This window comes from Peromyscus leucopus, chromosome 4 (genome assembly GCF_004664715.2).
Source record: "Peromyscus leucopus breed LL Stock chromosome 4, UCI_PerLeu_2.1, whole genome shotgun sequence".
NCBI lineage: Eukaryota > Metazoa > Chordata > Mammalia > Rodentia > Cricetidae > Peromyscus > Peromyscus leucopus.
In genome coordinates this window covers 139,841,089-139,860,604 of record NC_051066.1, presented here as the reverse complement: position 1 = coordinate 139,860,604, position 19,516 = coordinate 139,841,089, and the positions used below count along the sequence as shown (strand labels likewise).

Sequence of the window (19,516 nt, the reverse complement as noted above, 5' to 3'; positions counted from 1 at the left end):
GTCCCAGTCCACCTCACTGATCTTGTTCTCTTTGTTTTCCCCCTTCCCCTCAGTGCTCGCTCCCTTCTGACTTGTTCCCATGACTATATCCCTAGCCCTAGCCAAGGCCCCACAGCTTGCTGATAGCGTCTCAGGCCCTCCACATCCTTCCTCATTATTTAACTAGCCATGGTTGGTCATCAGAAATGGAACCTGTTGTTTCTTTGTCTTTTCCCATTAGGACACCTCTTGCTCCTTCTTTCAACCACTCCAGACCCAGGCCCATAACCTCTTGAAGGGCTCAGCAAATGATTCTAAACTATTGTATCAAGTTTCTTAATGTTATTGGTTTTAAATGCCTTCATTGTGTGGGTTATTCTTCCTAGGAAATCTGAGAGTCAAATCTGTTACACCAAGCAAACCTCAAACTGCACACACCTATTATGTGTTGGGTATAATGCTCACTGACGTAGCTGTAGACCTACTGTGTGCTGGGCATAGTATTCAGTGCTGCAGGGGTTGTAGCTGTGAGAGAGACAGGGTGATCTCTGGCCTTAGTGGGCTTTCTTAGTGGTGTAGTCCCTAGGTCTGAGGCAGTCCTGGCTGGCTCCAGGTGTACACACTCACAGCTTCTTAGGATTATAAAGTCTTTGGTCCCCTGGGTACCAAGTGTTATGACACATTGCATGGGGGACCCCGAGGGTATCCCGCATGTGCAGGGAAAACATGCTGGCATGCTGCAGTGGATGTGGTGGTGGGCCAGACATGCCATGCGGGTATGGCAGTGGCGGGGGCAGGTGGACATTCACAACCCAGATGCTGATTCCAAGCAGAAATAAGTTTATTATAATAGAAAGATAAAGAGAAAGATAGGAAAGAGGGAAACAAGGAAGAAAGAGAAGGGAGAGAAAGTAGAGGTGTGCACACCTCGTGGGAATGGGGGGGGGAAGGGGAGGGGTTTTCCTTAGAATGAGGCTTTTACATCAGGATGCAGGGTGGCACCAAGGGGCAGGATTTCAAGAGATGGGTCAGACTATTAACACCAAGACTTTGGGATGTCCCCCTTTTCACAAAGGGGAAACCAAGACACAGAAAGTAAAACAACACATTTGAAGTCACAGACTAGGAAAAAGTAGGGGTGTGGGCTGATGAGATGACTCAGTCACTGGAGCTGTGGCCTGGGACATGGCTCAGTCACTAGGTCTGTGGCCCAGGGACATGGCTCAGTCACTGGAGCTGTGGCCTGGGGACATGGCTCAGTCACTGGAGCTGTGGCCTGGGAGACGGCTCAGTCACTGGAGCTGTGGCCTGGGAGATGGCTCAGTCACTGGAGGGCTTGCCACTCAAGAATGAGGACCCGAGTTCAAACTCAGAACCTGTATTACAAAACAAAACAAGGGCTGTAGAGGTGGCCCAGGGGTTAAGAGCACTCACTGCTCTTCCAGAGGACCTGATTTCAATGTCCAGAAAACACATGGTGGTTCATAACTATTTGTAACTCCAGTTCCAGGGAATTGGATGCCCTCTTCTGACCTCTACAGGTACCAGGCACACCAGTGGTGCATGTACTTAGACAAACAGGTAAAACACTCACACATAAATACCAACTGAATAAATCTAATAAAAACAGACCAACTACAAAAGGGTGTGGCAATGTACTTATAGTACCAGCTTGGAAAAAAAGAGGTGGCAGGTAGACCCCTCCCCAGGGGGTTCACTGACCAACCAGTCTAGCACACTCTGGGGAGCTCTAGACCAGTGAAAGAGCCTATCTCAACAAAGGTAGATGGCAGCTGAGGAATGGCACACAGGGCGGCCCTCTAGCCTCTACAAGCACACATGAGCACACACATGAATGCATGCACTAGTAATATGTGTACACACATACACACACACACACACACACACACACACACACACACACACCCGACACATACACGGAAAAAAAGAGAAAAAGAAAGCCAATCAGCTAGTAAATAAATGTAATTAAAAGAAAGAAAGTTTACAAAAGGGGGGGGGGGGAGAGGCTGTTCCCAGGCCACGTTGTACCAGAGGCTGTGTGGTTCAAACCCTCCCTCAGCAGGAACCTCTGGGATAGGTCCCCTGATCTGCTGACAGTGTGCTCACAGTGGCTGTAGGCTTTCCCACATCCCAGGATACAGGGACACACTGTTCATTACAGCTGTTGACTGGGTATGTGAGGCCGTGTTGGTGGACATCTCTTCTCGAGCCTGGTGCCTGGCATGGCCTGCACTGGTTAGTCACTGGAACAGCCTTTGGAACCAGGAGTGTGATTTCTGCTTGTGGGTGGGTGGGAGGGATCCCTCAGGGGGCTTCTTCCTGCGGGGTCTCAGGGGAGGTGCTGGGGATATGAGCTGCCAGGTCCCAGGAGCAAATGGGAACTGCTTGGAATTCCTCCCAGAGTCCTTATCGGTTTCCATTCACTCTGGGGTGGGGCGGAGGGGGGTGCTGGTGCCACTGGGGGCTGCACTCTGGGGAAAGCTGGAATGCCACAGCTGAGCTCCACCTGGGGAGGGGCCGGAGGCGGGGGGCGGTGCTGAGCGGGAGAGCTCAGCTGTCACATTCCTGAGGGAGAATGCTCCTGGGTGCCTTGTCCTTATTTAGGCAGGAGATGTCTGCTGACTTGGGTCTGCAGATGCCATGGCAGGACGACTCATTCTCACCAGGTGGGTGGGTCAGGCTGAGCACAATCAGAGCTAAGTCAGCAAGCTCTGGGGTGGACGATCCCACCTGACCCAGACAGCCCAGGGTGGCAAGTTCAACCTGGAGGAGACAAACAAAGCACCTTGTCAGCAAAAACCAGCAGCTACCATTTGTGGGAGGCCTTCTGAGGCAGCCTGTAAGCCTGAGGGGGGGCTCCTACTCACGGTCCTCTGAGCTATGGCCTCAGCCCTTCCATCTTATTTTGGTGGGAGTCGCAAAGGAAGTCCAGACTTGCCCCTTTCCTGTTGGTGTGTGGGGGCTGGCTACCCAGCCTACCCACCTGTTAGTGAAGACTGCAAGCCAGAGAGGAGTGACAGTCTTTTATAAATTTGTATCCAAGGGGCGTCCATCACTTTGTTTGTTAGAGCAAACCACTAGATTTAGCACACATTCAAAGGGAGGGAATTACACCAGGGTATGACTTTCGGGAGCCATCTGAGAACTCTGCCCGGTTGCCTCATTTTTCGGAAGAGGAATGCAGAAAATTTTAAGTGGCCTGTGCAGGTCACACAGCTAGGAAGGGTGGGCGTCTGGGATTCAAATCCAGATGACGTGATCATAGCTAGAGTCCATGATCTTAACCTTGATAGCTCGGTTGAGTCTTTGCGTTCACAGTCCTGTTAGCAAACCAGTGTAGGTATGCACACACTAGGAAGACAGATTTCAAAGCAAATACATGGGTGCTACTGCTTCAAGGGTTACTCTTCCAGGCATTTATAAAATGTCATTTAAAAACTGCAAGTGTGAAGCTGAGCGATGGTAGCACACACCTTCAATCTCAGCACTCGGGAGGCAGAGGCAGGTGGAGCTCAGTGAGTTGAGACCAGCCTGGTCTACAGCGCAAGTTCCAGGATAGCCAGGGATGTTACACAGAGAAACCCTGTCTAGAAAGAAAAAAAAAAAAATTGAGGTGTGGACCAAGTGTGGTGACTCACTCAAGAAGCAGAAGCAGGAGGATCTCCGAGTGTTCAAGGTCAGCTGGATCTACATAGTAAGTTACAGGACAGCCAGGACTACATAGAGAGACCCTGCCTCCAAAAACAAAACAAAATAAGTGCACTGCTCTGTTTGTCTTTGTTTTTCCATTTTGTGCTTGTGCTGGAAACTGAGGCTCGGCACGTGCTGGGCAAGCGTCCTGCTACTGTACCTTAGCCCATGAATGAACTGCTTTGGGAGTTCCCTGGGTGGCTCTGAAGACCTCTGTCCTTGGCACAGTAAGCTCTGGTGGACCTATAGGCCCATGATTCCCTGCTGTGGCTTCTCCAGTTGCCAAAGTGTGGCTCCACCCCAGTCTCACAGTCTACCAGGAACTACTAGCCCCACAGATCAACCTCCTCAGGGAAGCGAGGGACCCTGCGGGTGACCGCCAGTTCTGGGGCCCCTCAGACAGGATGCCAGGATGTAGGGTCCTCAGAATGCTCCTGAAGGGAGAGAATGGCTGAAGGCCGTTTGCAGTTGCTGGCTGTTGTGGATTGTGACTGGAGGTGAAGTTTTGGCAATGGACAACCCACATGAAGGCTTTGGTGCTAGGAATCTGGGCTCAGTTCCGGTCAACTCTGGTTCTCTCGAGCTCCAAGCTTTAGGTGAATGATTTTCTGTGCCAGCATTTCTTCTCCAGGGAGCTGAGGTGTCTCAAAAAATGAATGTGACATAGGAGTCATAGCTTCCTGTTGCTGCTACAACCAATGACAGCAAACTTGGCACTAAAGATTCTTTCTTTGAGTTCTGGGGCTGGGCTGAAGCCGAGTGTTAGCCGGGCTGGTTCCTACTGTGTGCTCTGGGCTGAAGTCCAGTGTTAGCAGCGCTGGTTCCTACTGTGTGCTCTGGGCTGAAGTCCAGTGTTAGCAGGGCTGGTTCCTACTGTGTGCTCTGGAATGAGAGTCCAGTTGTTTTCCAGCTTCAAATGGTCAGCACCCTGACCCTTGGCTCATGGCCCTTCCTGCATCCTCTGGGCACATCTCTGGCCCCCATACATCAACTCCTCCCCCCATATCAGTTCATCCTAGAGTGCCTTATTGTACTTGTGATTGCATGTAGGACCTACCTAACCCAACATAGTCCCTAGCTCATATCTATCTGCCAGGCCTTTTGCCATACAAGGGGACACTCACAGGTGTCTGTGATCAGGAGGTGGATCTCTGGGACTATTTTTTCAGCCACCTGAATAGGACAAGTGGCTGGAATGCAGCTAACACCCAGCGAGCCAACTCTTGGTCTAAGGCTGGAAGGACCATCTCTCCATCACTGGAGCAGATTCTGTACAGGAGGGTCCTCTTGTAAGCAGACTATCATCACATAAAACACAATCTGGAGGCACCCTCCCCTCCATCCCGGGGGAGTTAGGATGAGCTTTGCAGTGGGGAGGTTCTGCCTAGGACCTGAGGGGTCAGGTATCACATAGACTTGGAACCCACACCCCCAGTGTCACCTCTGATGCCCACTTTAAATGGATTATATCCACATTCAAAGGTTGCAAACACTTACATGAGATCTGCTCTGTACTGGCGTTTTAGTTACTTTTCCAGTTACTGTAATAAAATATCCTGATAAATGCAAATTGAAGGAGAAAGGGTTTGTTTTGGCTCTCATTTTGGGGGTATAGTCCATCATGGGGTAGGGGGGTTGGGAGGCCAGGCAGCAGGAGCTTGAAGTGGCTGGCCATGCCACATCCATAGTCAGGAGGCGGAGAATGATGAATACTTGTGCTCAGCTCACGTCCTCCTTTTTATGTGGGCTGGAACCGACGCCCAGGGAATTGGTGCCACCTATAGTGGGCAGGTTTTCCCGCCTCCACCAACTTAGTCAAGATAATCACCTATAAGTGTGCTCAGAGGTTTGTCTCCTACATGGTCCTGGATCTCATCAAGCTGATAACTGAGACTAATCATCATACCAGGGCCTGCCCATGCCAAGTGGTTTCTGTTTATTGCTGTATAATTCAGCAGCTCCATGCTATGACTCTAGGGTCATTTATATCACCATTTTACAGATGGAAAAAAAAATCAAGGCACAGGAACTTTAAGCCACCCATTCTTACACCTATGCTCCTAACCCCTCCAAACACTAAAATACAAGGGGCAATTTCTCCTTTATAAAACTACTACTTGCTTCCCATTTTTTCTACAGGGGATTAGTATTATTTTATGGCATAATATTTATAAAATATATCTTTAAAATATAGAAAGTGGAACTAAGAAAATAAACTTATATATGTGCTTACATATTATAAGATAGAAATAATACAATGCCAGCTCTGGCCGAGTAACCTGACCAGTGGGCTTTCTCCTCCCAACGGCCTTCCATTCATTCCCCTCTTAAGACTTTTCACCTTGTCTTGTCTCTCCCCCAGACTCTTCATCTTTCCAGAGCAGGGGCCATGCATGGCTCAGCTTTCACTTTAATAATCAATGGGTAAGTGACCGACTTCTCTCTTCCTCAGTTTTCCCACCTGTAAAATGGTGGCAAGATCTATCTTAGAAGTGGTGTGAACCCTTAATCTCTCTGTCATTTTTTTTTTTTCTTAGAAGCAACCCTCTCATCCCTAAGTAGGAAAATGAAAACTGTAAAACACATAGGAGAAAATATAGGAGGAAATCTTCGTGACCTTGGTTTAGGTGAAAACCTTCTTAGATATGATGCCAAAAGTCCAGATAACAAAAGAGAAAGGTAACTGGGCCTCGTTACAACTCAGGGCTTTTGTGTTTCGAAGAGAATCATTAAGGAAGTGAAAAGCTGGCCAGAGGCTCAGACAGTAAAGGTGCTTGTGGTGGAGTCCGGGGGCCTGGGCTCATCCCCTGGAACCTGGGTAAGGGTGGAGGGGGAAATCCACTCCAGTTTGTTTATTTTTTATTTTTTGAGGAAGGTCCTCTCCCTGACCTTGGGACTCACCAATTTGGCTGGAGTGGCCGGCCGGCGAGCCCCATAGGACCATTTGACTCTTCCTTTCCAGTGCCAGTTACAGATACACACCACTGAGCCTAGTTTTTAACGTGGGTGCTGGGGATCCAAACTGCACAGCCAGCCCTTCACCAAGCGAGGCCTCTCTGCAGCGCCTTAGCTGACCACCTTAATGACGTGTTTCCCGCCGTAGTGTTTCGGATGTGTGCCAGGGTCACCGGGTGGGCAGGATGGTTGGATCCCCAGAACATGACTGTACCCCATGATGTCCATGCCTGTCCGGTCGTCCATGGCACACACCGAGTGCAGAGTGCTCAACAGAAAGCCAATGAACATTAGTGATCTCAGGAGAAGAAATGTTTGCTTCTGCCTTAGAACAGAGGGCTGCAGACTTTTCTGTAACAGACCAGAAGGGAAATACTGACTCTGCTCATCATACCGTCTCTATGACAACCGCCTAACTCCAGACAGTACACAAATGAGTGAGTGTGGCTGCTCTCCACTAAAACTTTATACAGACGCTGAAATTTGAATCCCAGACCGGTTTCATGTTAGAAAATATTACTCCTTCATTTTTTTTTTCTCCAACCACCTAATAAAACAACCATTTTTAGCCAGGGTGGTACAAAAACAGGCAGGGGCTGTATTTGACCAGGGGCTGAATTTGGCCAAGCCCGGCACTAACTTTAAGGGGGGTTCAAGGTGTTCTGCTGGCAGTTGTGTTTGAGGAGGCCCAGAATAGTGCCTGACTCATGACAGACACTCCAAAAAGTTGTAGTAAGTGAATGAACTGGTGCATTGACGTGGGTCTTGAGTATGGAGGGAGGGGAAGGCTGGGAACAGACTAAGCTAAGTCCTGGAGACAGAGTGCATACGCTTTGGTTTGAAGAAGCCACTACTATGTGGTGTAGGCAACAGGGAAAAACACTGGCCCCGATCAAGCAGCCAGGAGCCTAGAGGTGGGAAAAAGAGGTGTGGGGAGCGCGGGGCAAATGCTCCCCAAAGTGGCTGTGCTGAGTGATGGCCCTGTACCGTTCCAGAACTACCAACCTTATTTTTAACCCAGCTGCTGAAAGATAATCCAAAAGCCACCCAGAAGAGCCCGTCTGCCTGCCCCTCCCCTTGCCCCAGTTACTCTCCCCTCCCTTCCCCCAGCAGGTACAGCACCACCCCAGGAGACCCTCACCCAGAGGCCATGTCCAGATGTACGGGGTGGTCGGAGGGAAGTGCCCCCGTGTCTCCTCCTACAGCCTGGGCTGGGGAGGGCCACAGGTGCTTAAAGACAGCCATCCGAGGGCCCTAGCCTGCACCCCCACCAGCAGGCGGGGGACAGCCGGGGATGGAGCTGGCCTCAGCACTGTGGATACTTGCTTTTCAAACTGGAGTCGGCCGCAGAGGGGCTGGACAGCTTGCGGGGCACAGGTCACTCTCATTCTGCATCAGTAGGTTTCTGGTGTCGCTTGAGAATTCGCCTTTCTGATGAGCCCCAGGTGGTGATGATGCTGGGGCCCTGCCTGCGCAGTGGCCACACACTGAGTGGCACCTGACTGAAAGCTGTGGCCTCTGGGTGACAGCAGTGCCACACTAGTCCTTCACTCCAGGGTCGCCCGATGCACCCAATGAAGGCTACCTTGAGCTGGGTGTGGTAATTCCCACCCCAAAAGATCACCTCTAGTGGAAGGGCCTGAAAGCATGCTATGTAGCAGAGCCGGGCTACAGTGAGAGCATGTCGGAAGCTCCTGCAAGGTGAGGCCCTTAGGTATAGGGATGAACAAATTTTCTGGACACACATGCAGGGCATGTATGGAGAAGGATGATGCAGACAGGGTGGAGACATACGGACAGGGTGGAGACATACGGACAGGGGACGGGGGTGTGACTGGCTTGGGGAGCCAGAGAGTCCAGACCAGTGGGTGAAAGGGGAAAGGCTGATAAGGGGTCAGCCAGCCAGTCTGCGGGGTGGACAGAGGCGCATGCTTCCTGCCATCCCCGAAGCCCTCATGCCTGGGACAGTGTGGCCACCTCCATCTCCGAGCCTGTGCTGGCTGCCAGCTTCCCAAGTCGGCAGAAAAGAGGAGTCCTTCAGCTCACATGACCAAAAAAGGGCATCTTCTCAGCAGGAAGATTGGCCTAGTCTCTCTTTTCTCTACCTGAGGTTTCAGGTTCCCAGGGAAGTGGCTCCCCAAACACAGGGCCTTTTCTCACACAAACCCACACACAGGTCGATTGAGCAGGGGGACACTCTGTTCCGATGTCAAAAATGTCTTCTGGCCCTAACCACCGCCATCATCATCTGTTTAAATTGTCATCACGATGTGGGGAACATTTCATTTCTCAGAACTCTCCAAGGGGAGGATTATCGTCTCCTCCCTATAGATGGGGAAACTGAGGCACTAAGAGAAAGCCACAGGCGAGGCTCTGGAGTCCTAGTGGGGTTGAACTGGGGTAAGGTGAGGTGTAGATACCAAGTAAGTCTTTATTTCAAATATTCTTCCTAGTTTGTTCATCTGGCTTTTTATTTTTGCACTAATTTTACTGTAAAATATTGTACTAAAATATGATTTAGGGCGGCTGGGTGTCTCAGTGGTTAAAACGCTGCAAAATTATGCGGGCTGGAGGCTCAGTCCTCAGAATCCACATAAATGCCAAGTGGGCACGGCAGCACTCCTGTAATCCGATCATTAGAATGTGGAGGCAGGACCCTGGAACAAACTGGCTAGCAAGACTCTGGGCTTGCTTGAGAGACCGTCTCAATGAGTAAGATGGAAGAGCTATTGAGAACGATCCCCAACATCGACCTCAGGATTCCACATGCGTGAGCACACATATGTACTCACACACATGTGCCTACACACATGCAGAACGTATATATACACGTGCACATGGCACACATGCAAATGGAAAAAAGTGAAAAATAAAATAAAATATGATTTGTCTTGTTTACTGAGCTCTTTCGCATCTGAGTGTCTCACCTCACCTGAACCCACAGAGCCAAAGCTGAAGGGGGGCAAAGCTTCTGATTCCCCAAAGCCTTGCCCTTCACCATGAAGCTCTTGGATTGTGTGTGCACACGGGTGTCTGTGTGTATACACCACGACCTGGGAAGCTCTTGGATTGTGTGTGCACACGGGTGCCTGTGTGTATGTTCATGGACTGATTCCTTCCTCTGAAGCAAACAGCAGTATGACAGTATGGCCTGGTAGAGAAGGCGGGGCCTGGGAATCTGACCTGCGAGACTTGGAGATCAGACTTCACTATTCCTGACTGATTGGAAGGCAAGCCTATGCGCAGAGCATGGACTCTAGTTCCACAATACCATCACTTCTTCACTGCGTTCCTCAGGTGGTTTCTTCAAGTCTCCGGCCCTATGCCGGACTGGACCCCTCCCTGCCCAGCAGCCAACCTCCGCTGACACTCTATCAGAAGTCTTCTTGTATGGTTTCCTGCCCCTTCGGGGCACACCTCACAGCTATGACCAGACTTCTGCTGTCAGGTGGCGGGGCTGAGCTGCCTTACCCAGTCAGGGTGTCAGCTCTGGCCACATCTGACACTCCAAAGCAGTCATTACGTGCACAGAATTTGGGGTTAAGGTCAAAAGTGCCAACTTCCACATTCCTTGACTGCCCTTCAGCAGGCTAATTAACCTATCTGTGCCTCAGTTTCCTCCTATGTGAAATGGGGAGAGTGGGAACACTAGCTTCCTAAGGCATTCTGATGACTAGTGAGTTATCCTTTGAAACTCCTTCAGACTGGCCTGTTTGCAAACAGGGCTTTACTGAGGTAAGCATTGTTCTCCAGTTAGTCATGTTAGACTGTGCCAACAGCTGATACAAATATCTCTTCAATGTCAAGCATGTGACATGACAGATGTTTAAAGTTGGTTCCTGTAGCATTCCAGTGTGGGACTGCAGGGGAGTCTTCCTTCTACACACTGACTGACAGGTTCAGGTCCTCCACTCTTTAATAAAATGTATATATATATATTTTTAGTTAAAAATTATTTGTATGTGTATGGGTGTTTTGCCTGAATGTATGTGCACCACATGCATGCATTGCCCACAGAGGCCAGAGGAGGGCATCGGATCCCCTAGGACTGAAGTTTTAGATGGTTGTGAGCTGCCATGAGGGTGTGGGAATTGAACCTGGATCAATTCCCAGCACCAGTGCTCGTAACCGCTGAGCAATCTCTCCAGCTCCTCTACTGCATTTCTTGCAGGTCACCAGGGATTCTGTGGACAGAATTTAGGGGGTCCATTGTGGGAGCCTGTTTTCCGGTTCCTCCTGGCTTTACCCAACATGTCTGCATAGAGGATGATTAAGACCATGGGCCTGGGGCTGGAGAGATGCCTCAGAGGTTAAGAGCACTGGCTGCTCTTCCAGAGGTCCTGAGTTCAATTCCCAGCAACCACATGGTGGCTCACAACTATCTAGAATGAGATCTGGTGCCCTCTTCTGGCCTGCAGATGCACATACAGGCAGAACATTGTATACATAACAAATAATAAATCTTTTAAAAAAAAAAAATACCACGGACCTGAGTGCAGGTGTCTGAGATGGTCTGCACTTGGCTGTGTTGGGGGAGGAGGTCTTTTGCTCCACCCCTTGGCGTCTCTATAATTACCCTGGGGCAGAGACAGTCAAGGCCCATTGGAAAAGGTTCCAGGTCCTCTCGAGGTTATCCTTTATTTTCTATCTGTTTATCTCGGCAATATTCTCCGTAATAAATCCTTCTATCTAATATTTCCTGCTGCTCACATTCAAGAAAACTCTGGGGAACTGTGGGGTTGGTGGGTAAACGCCCCACCATCCATATCCCCAGAAACATGGCCTGAGGTGGTGATTCCCAAGCTAGTGATGCTGAGAGAATGCTTTCAGGAGAGGGGGCAGTGAAAAGCAGATAGATCAGAAAGGAAGGGGCTGAGCAAGGACTGATCTCAGCTTCAGATGTGTTTGGTCTGAGCACAGGGGACTCTGGGGTGGGAACTGTACCTTGTGGGTGTGATGGTCACAGAGGGAGTGGGCTGGTGTCATCCAGTCTGTCGGAGGCTCTCTGGGGTTGGGGAAGTGGCACTTTTACTTTGAACACGGTAGCTTTGCTGGTTGCAGTTCTCTGGGGTGGCATGGAGTCATGGGCAGCTGGCATTCACAGCAGCTAGGGCAGGCACATGCAGGTGCATTTGTTCCCTGAAGGTCTTGGCCAGGTATCCAAAGTGTCTGTGCACATGTGAACTGAAGTTTGGCATTTTCTTCAATTCTGGGAATAGGCAATAAACCATAGGAATACTAGCTGTACCTGTGACTTTGTGTCTAGCAGAAATCACAAGTGCTAGGATTATAGATGTGAGCCACCACATCTAGCTATGCTCATTTATACTTTCAAATCGTGGTGGTTAGGAGACCTGGTAGACATTTTTAGTGTTGGTGAAAAAGGATATGCGTTATCACATTATGAATTTGTTCTTTTATTTATTATTTATTGTGCATCTGGATATGGGTATATGCATGTGAATGCAGGTGCTCAATAATTCAAAAAAGGTGTTGGATCCCTGGAGCCAGAGTTACAAGCAGTTATGAGCCACCTGATGTAGGTACTAGGAACCGTGCTTGGGTCATCTGGAAGAGTTATACGTGCTTCTAGCCACTGAGCCATCACTCCAGCCCCACAGAGCTGTTCTTAAATATTTTATTAAGTGTGCCAATTCAGCTTCAGCTCTTCACAGCTCCAAACACTGCGTATTTTAAAACCTTGTTGATATTATTATCATTGTGTGTTTCTGGGGTGTGTATGTTTGCATGGAGGTCACGGGACAACTCTGTGGAGTTGGTTTTCTCCTACCTTTACTTGGGTTCACAAGACTGAACTCCAGTCTTCAGACTAGCTTGGCAAGCACCTTCACCTGCCGAGGCTTGCCTGTCTCTTGTGTAACTGTAACTACAAACACTGTTCTGCCAGATGTCATGGTGCATGGTTTTAATTCCAGTACTTGAGAGGCAGAGGCAGGCAGATCTCTGGGAGTTCAAGGCCAGCCTGATTTACATAGCGAGCTCCAGGCCTCCCAGGGTTACCTGGTGAGACCCTGTCTCGATAATATTGTCTGGAGAAGGAATCCACAGCCTTCATCAGTTGGCCAAAGGAGGGAGAGAGAGTCTGTGACATGAAAGGGGCGAAACACCCTGTTCTAGGGTGATAGCCTCTTCTGTATTCAACCAGCCACAGGGAAAAGGGCTTTATTGATCAGACCTAGAAATTAACATACATTATTGTCTTTATATATATATATATATATATATATATATATATATATATATATATATATTCTTCCCAGAATGCACTGGGAAGAATGCAGTCATCTGACCATACCTAACTATAGGGGAGGCTGGGGGAATACAGTCTATGCATACCCAGAAACTGGAGGACTGGGCTAGGGAATTTTGCCCAGTAGTCTGGGCTAGGGGGCTGTGATACTCACTGACATCCCAAGTGAGAACCTCCGTCCAGGATGACTCGCTCTGTCTTGGAGAGGATGTGCAGAGGGCTAGATTCTAAATCTCCCATCCTATTGTCTCCTTAGGACAAGCCACGCCAAAGCCAAGGCTGAGGCAGCAGAACAGGCTGCTCTGGCTGCCAACCAGGAATCCAACATTGCCCGCACACTGGCCAAGGAGCTGGCCCCAGACTTCTACCAGCCAGGTAGGGCCAGCCATGGGTGGAGTGGTCAGGGGAGTCCCACGGTGGTCGCTTTTCCTCACCTGCTACAAGGTGGAGATGCCTAAGTGGAGCTCTGAATGCCTATGAGTTTTGGAACCGGTGGGTGTGGTACAAATGGGAGATGAGGGGTTCCTGGGGGGCACACATCTCTGCCTCTATGCAAGACTGGGGCAGGACAGCTGAGACCCACCCCAGCTTGTCTCTTGTCCCCCATCTTGGCAAGACAGTCGAGGGGAGCTGATGCTGCTGATGTGAGCAGGTCTCTGGTGCATGGTGGTGTGTGTGTGTCAAATGGCTCTCTGTTCCTTTCCAAAGTTTCTGGGGTGTGGTTGGAATTTTCTGTGGGCCACCAACCAGCTTCCAAGTAGAGACACAGCGGCTTATTATTAATTATGAATGCTCGACCTTAGCTTAGGCTTGTCCTACTAGCTCTTTTAACTTAATTTAACCTGTTTCTCTCCATCTATGTTTTGCCTTGGGGCTTTTTAACCTTTCTTTCATTTTGTATGTCCTGATTTCCTGCTTTCTCCATGGCTGGCTGGCCCCTGGCATCTCCCTGGCATCTTTCTTTCTCCTTTTTTTGAGCCTAAATTCCTCCTCCTACTTACTCTCCTCTCCTGGAAGTCCCACCTGTACCTCCTCCATTGCTACCGGCTGTTCGGATTTTTATTAGACCAATCAGGTGCCTTAGGCAGGCGAGGTAAAACAGCAACACGTCTTTACATAATTAAACAAATATAACCCATCTTTACATAGTTAAACATTCCGCAACAGTGGGGCGTTGATCAGGCACTGCCTGTGTGTCAGGCAACATGCTGGGCTCTGAGGATGTGTAGCTAGGACCCAGAATCAGAAAGAGTCACGCAGGCAGCTTTGCATTGGCTAACACAGGCTCGTGTGTTTAAGGCCTTGCCCGCTACTCACCAGCTTTGGGATGTGGTGCAAGGTGAATGGTCACACTCAGCTCCTGAGCTGTGACTTAGGTACAAGAATGGTGCCTACTTTCTGGCCGTGAACTAAATGCATGTAAAGGCTGCAGTGAGTTTGCGGTGGCCACCGCTCCTGTCTACTGCATCGCACATAGAGATCAAGGGCTGACTGAGTGCTCAGACCAGGACCTCGGGCCCTGGCCAGGTCTGTGGGGTCTGACTTGACACTGACTGGGCGCTTTCTTGAGTTCCTGATTCAGTGGGTCTGGGTGGAGATAGCGAGTGACACACTTAATGAGATCCAGAGCAGGTGATGGAGCATCTAGAACCATCCTTTGAGAAACACTGCACAGGTAGGCCTACTAGGTGCTCCGGCAGATGGAGCAAGAACAGGGGGCTGCAGGTTCAGAGGCACAGGAATGGAATTGAGTGGCACTCAAGCTAGATGGTACAGGAGGCAGCGGGGGTAAGGCTGAGTGAAGAGAGTCGGGGAGGGGCACAGACTGCGCTTGGCAGAGCTGCGCCTGCTGCTGAGCGCGGAGACTGGGGTCCTCTGCATCGGAGGGGGTGTACGTGAGCAACATGCCTAGTGCATTGGAAACATTCTGGCTGCAGCTCGCTATCCAAAGGGACACTAGGTCTGTCTGTGATGCAGAGGGCGCGACTTCTTTCTGGTCACAGTGTTCCCCCTGCTGGTCACAGGAAGCACAGCACTAGCCTGCGTTGGGCGACCATTGCCTCAGTGGCTTTAGCAAGCAAGTAAACTTTCCAATAGAATAGGGGTGATTAGGCCCATTTTTCAGACAAATGGATGGAAAGAGACCAGTTAGGCGCATCATCTCGGCCCTTTGCTGTGTGATGCTGGACAAAGGACTTAACGTCTCTGGGTCTCCTTTTCGTCTGTGCGACAGAATTCACAATCTCACCTATCTCAGTTATTACAACTGACTGCTTCCACCACAGCCTGATCCTCGGTGCAGTGAGTGGCGGCTTAGTAAATGAACACGGCTCACAGAGGTTGCCCGCCTGGCCCAGGACGGCCCAGCAGGCCTTGGGTTCGAAGCCTACCTCTTTCTGTTGTCCCTGGCAGGTCCGGAGTATCAGAAACGTCGGTTGCTCCAGGAGATCCTGGAGAACTCGGAGAGCCTACTGGAGCCCCCGGAGCGGGGCGCGGGCGCAGGCCTCCCGGAGCGGCCCCGGGAGAGCCCGCAGCTGCACGAGCGCGAGACCCCGCAGCCCGAGGTCGGACCCCCATCTCCGGCCGGGACGCCCCCACAACCCAAGAGGCCCCGACCAGGGTCGTCCAAGGACGGCCTGCTGAGTCCGGGCTCCTGGAACGGCGAGCCCGGCGGGGAGGGCAGCAGGCCCGCCACGCCGTCCGATGGCGTCGGACGTCGCAGTCCGGCGCGTCCACCCTCGGAGCACATGGCCATCGAGGCGCTGCAGCCGCCGCCCGCGCCCTCGAGGGAGCCGGAGGTGGCGATGTACCGCGGCTACCACAGCTATGCCGTGCGCACCGGGCCTCCCGAGCCCCCGCCCTTGGAGGACGAGCCCGAGCCCGAGGTCTCCGGATCCAACTCGGCGCCCCCGTCCCCCGCCTCCGCCACCGCCCCAGAGGAGCAGCCCCCTGCGCGGCGAAGTCCGGTGCCCGCCACGCCGGCTACTCTGGAGCCCAAGCCCATCGTCCCTAAAGCCGAGCCCAAGGCCAAGGCGCGCAAGACGGAGGCCCGGGGGCTGAGCAAGGCCAAGAAAAAGGGTCGTAAGGAGGTGGCCCTGGCAGCAGAGGCCGAGGTGGAGGTGGAGGAGGTGAGGATGCGGACAGAGGGGCTCCAGGCGGGATGTGTGTGTGTGTGTGTGTGTGTGTGTGTCGCACACGCAGAGTGAGGGGTGACTTGGGGGAATGGAGGCCAACTCCAGCACTCCAGTGGCAGTGGGACACTAGGTAGAGGAGCAGCTGCAGGTGGGAGCCTGAGCAATAGAGTCTGTGGCATTCGGCCAGGGCCACGGTGCCAGCCACCTCTCTGTTCAGGGCGCAGCAGGGAGGGCTTCCTGGGGGTGGAGGAAGATCCCTACAGGGCTTGAATTATGGGCCTCATTTGGAGTCCAGGAAGCAAACACAGCAGCAGAGCGCAAAGCTAATAGTTGGGAAGGCGAGTGGTGGGAATCCCAGACCGCCCTCCATGTGGCTTGCCACATGTCCTTTCAAGGCCCCGGAGGACTGGGTTGATCAGTTCCAAGAATTCTCCCAGCCCTCATGGTCTGGTGCAGACGTGCAGGGTGCAGGGTCCAATTGTGAACAAACAAGGATGCTTTTAGGCAGATCCTTCCAGAAGCCCCTGCTCCTCTGGCCAGCCTTGTGACCTGGTTGGGGATGTGGGGGTGTCTAGAGGTCCTGAGGACTAAGGTGGCCTTTCTTCATGCCTTCAGGTACCCAACACTGTCCTCATCTGTATGGTGATCCTGCTGAACATTGGTCTGGCTATCCTATTCGTTCATCTCCTGACTTGACCCTCATCTACCAGGTATGGCCAGAGACTGAAGCCTGGAAGCCAGGGTGGCGGGCCTTGGTACTCGGTACCGGGCGTGATCTTGTGGCTAGGTAAAGCCTATCCCTCAGTGTTACAGGTGTGATATGCCTTGCACTCCCCACATTCGTGTGCTCACACACACTCAACTGGACTGCCCCCTCTCTCCACTTTGCCCCACCAGCTTCAGGTTTCTGCCCCTCAACATGCCCTTAGTTGGTTCTGTCTCCCCTAGGGTGGAACTTAGGCCTAGGCTAAAGGACAGAGGCCCTCTCTGGTGTGAGAACCGGCCTCCTGCTGGGGCAAACCTTACAGCCCGAGTCTGGAGCTTGGCCATACTACATCTTGCCCTGCTCCCCCAAAAGACCCCCTGCTTCGATCCTGGCTTAGTGTGGACTGGAGCTTTCTAGACAGCCCAGGAGAGAGGAAGTCCTTGCTCCGGCACTGGGTAGTCACCAGTGGCAGTGTTAGCCTTGCGGCTTCAGCTCTGGGGTCTAATGCTGAGCTCGGGAGGTTCTCTGTGTCACTGGACACCTGGGAGCCCTTTCTTCAGGCACCGATGGCTTTGGGGTTCAAAGAACAGGAGAGGTGACCCCGGAGGTGGCAGGGAAGGGATTTCATCAGTGAGCCAGCGGGGAGCAGGAGGGAGGCATAAGGACCTGACTCTGATTCCCTTGCAAAGCAGCCCTGCCCAGTGTGTGGCTCAGCCTTGGGTGCCATCTCCCTCTGCTGACTGGTGTTGTCTCCCTGCAGAGCCAGGAGTTGCACTGGGGATGCCAGGACCTGTCTTTCCGCAATGCCAAGCAGGTGTCCCAGGAGGACTGGACTGTGGACTGAAGCCTTGCTCCACCCACTCCATGGATGTTTAAGGAGGCCTCCCCTGAGCCCATTTGGGATGAGCCCGTTGGGTGCCGGGATGCCCGAGGAAGAGCATGTCTAGGTACCCTGCAGGGCAAAGGATGCCCTGAGGGAAGAGCCCCGGCCGCCCCGAGCCCCTTGACCAGCTCCCGCATCTATCCTCAGCCCTACCTCACCTTGCCCTGTCACCCTTCCCTGGGCTTTTGTGTGTTTTGAGAGACGTCACCAAAGCAAGATATTAATACAAGTCTCTTCCTCCTACGCAACCACCAATCTAGTACTCTGGTTGATGGCTTGAGGCCACCCAGGAAGATGAGGGGTGCAGAAGTCCCTTGGGTAGTGAAGGTGTGAAGACCCTGGAGAAGCACAGTCCTGTCTAGTCCATGCTGCTCCAGAGTGTTTACAGAGTTCTGGAAGGCAGTGTAGGAAATGGAGAAGCCCAGTTCAATATACAGCATGTAATGGCCTGCATCCTCCCATCGGTCCAGTTGGCATCCCCTAGGACCAGTCTCAGGGGAGACCTGGGCATCTGAGCCTTTGACTGGGAAGTCACCTATCGGGGTCTGGGAAAGGGTGGGAAGAAGGCAAGGTATGTTGTTAATGGCTCCTGATTTTGAGTGTGTCTGAGCCCGAGGCTGGAGTTCATTTAGGGTCACTGATGTGCCCTGGGTCGTCATGTAGGAACCCTAGGCCTGAGAGCTGCAGCTACTGTGATGTCCTATGAATTGGCTTATCTGCTATGGGATCGGGAGCATGGCATGGACGCCCGTGGAAGGCAAGGGCTATATCCCTGGTGCACATTCTCTGGCAGAGAGAGCTGGAGACAAGCATTATCGAGGAAGACGGGAGTCAGTCCGGACTCCAGCTGGGGGCAGCCCGTGCAATAGCGAATTGTGCTTGGCAGAAGGTTTACTTGCATGCGCCTCACTTAAAGACGTTTGCACCACACCGCGTGTTTGGGCCCTTGGGCTTGCCGGGTGCGGTATGGCAGCCCAGGACCTGTGGTTCCCTATTTCCAGGAGCTTGGAAGGAAATAGTTTCCAGGCCCCTCAAGCTTAGGGAAGAGGAGGCAGCAGCATCCAAGCTGAGTTGGAGGAAGCTGCTGATACTCTCTGGCTTCATTTCTTTGGACCTCTGGGAGTTGGGCATGGAAGCCAGACCTCCCCCTAGAGCAGCCCTGAACATGGATATTGAAGGTCAGCTTCCTTTTCTTCTCAGTCCACGGGCATCTTCTCCTTGAGTGTCACGCTGGCTGTTCCCAGCACAGCTGGGCCTTGGTGACTTGATTGGAATCGCTTTTCTACAAAGAGGAGTCTGAAGATGTTGCTGTTCCAGCCAGTGTGGGCAGGACTTTGCCCCTGGTTGGGTTTTCCTGGACTCTAGGGAATGGGGTGGGTGGAGGTTACTTAGGGGTGACAGGCTCCAGGCCTTGGCTCTGAGGTCATTGCTCCACTCTGGGTCCGGTCCAGCCCGGGGGACATGCTTGTGACTGTCAGAGCTATCAGGGTTGTTTTAGGAGGTCTGGAATGAGGGGTTAGGGTTCAGGATGCCAAGTCTGTGCCAAAAATAAATCTGCATCTTCTCACAGCTCCAGCTGTGCTGTGGTGTCTGCTTGTGGGTCCAGGATGAGGGGTGGGGGCTGTTGGGTGAAGGACAGAGGGAGAGGCTGGGAGATGGCAGGACCTACTATATCACATCCTCTTTCTGAAGATGCTCCTACAAAGCATTGAAGGGCAGCCCAGGGGCCTCCAGTCTGGAGAAGAGGCCCAGGACCATGCATCTCTTGTAATCTTTTCCCAAAAGCTGCTCTGGTTAGCCTACGGCAGCAGCAAGAGCCTGCCCCTTTGAGACGGAGGCTCTCTGGACTCCAGGCTTGGCTTAGACACGTTATGTCA

The 19,516-nt window shown here is 52.0% G+C and overlaps 1 protein-coding gene across 1 annotated transcript in view; it reads left to right on the top strand.

Moving 5' to 3' along the window:
• The window catches only part of Jph2 (junctophilin 2), a 59,591-nt gene extending 40,382 nt beyond the window's left edge, over nt 1–19,209 (top strand). The window contains exons 3-6 of the mRNA XM_028868413.2: nt 13,173–13,291; nt 15,329–16,044; nt 16,666–16,760; nt 17,517–19,209. Of these exons, the coding sequence (XP_028724246.1) occupies nt 13,173–13,291; nt 15,329–16,044; nt 16,666–16,746 (916 nt within the window). The 3' untranslated portion in view covers nt 16,747–16,760; nt 17,517–19,209. The remainder of the gene's footprint in view (nt 1–13,172; nt 13,292–15,328; nt 16,045–16,665; nt 16,761–17,516) is intronic.
• The last annotated feature ends 307 nt before the right edge of the window (nt 19,210–19,516 follow it).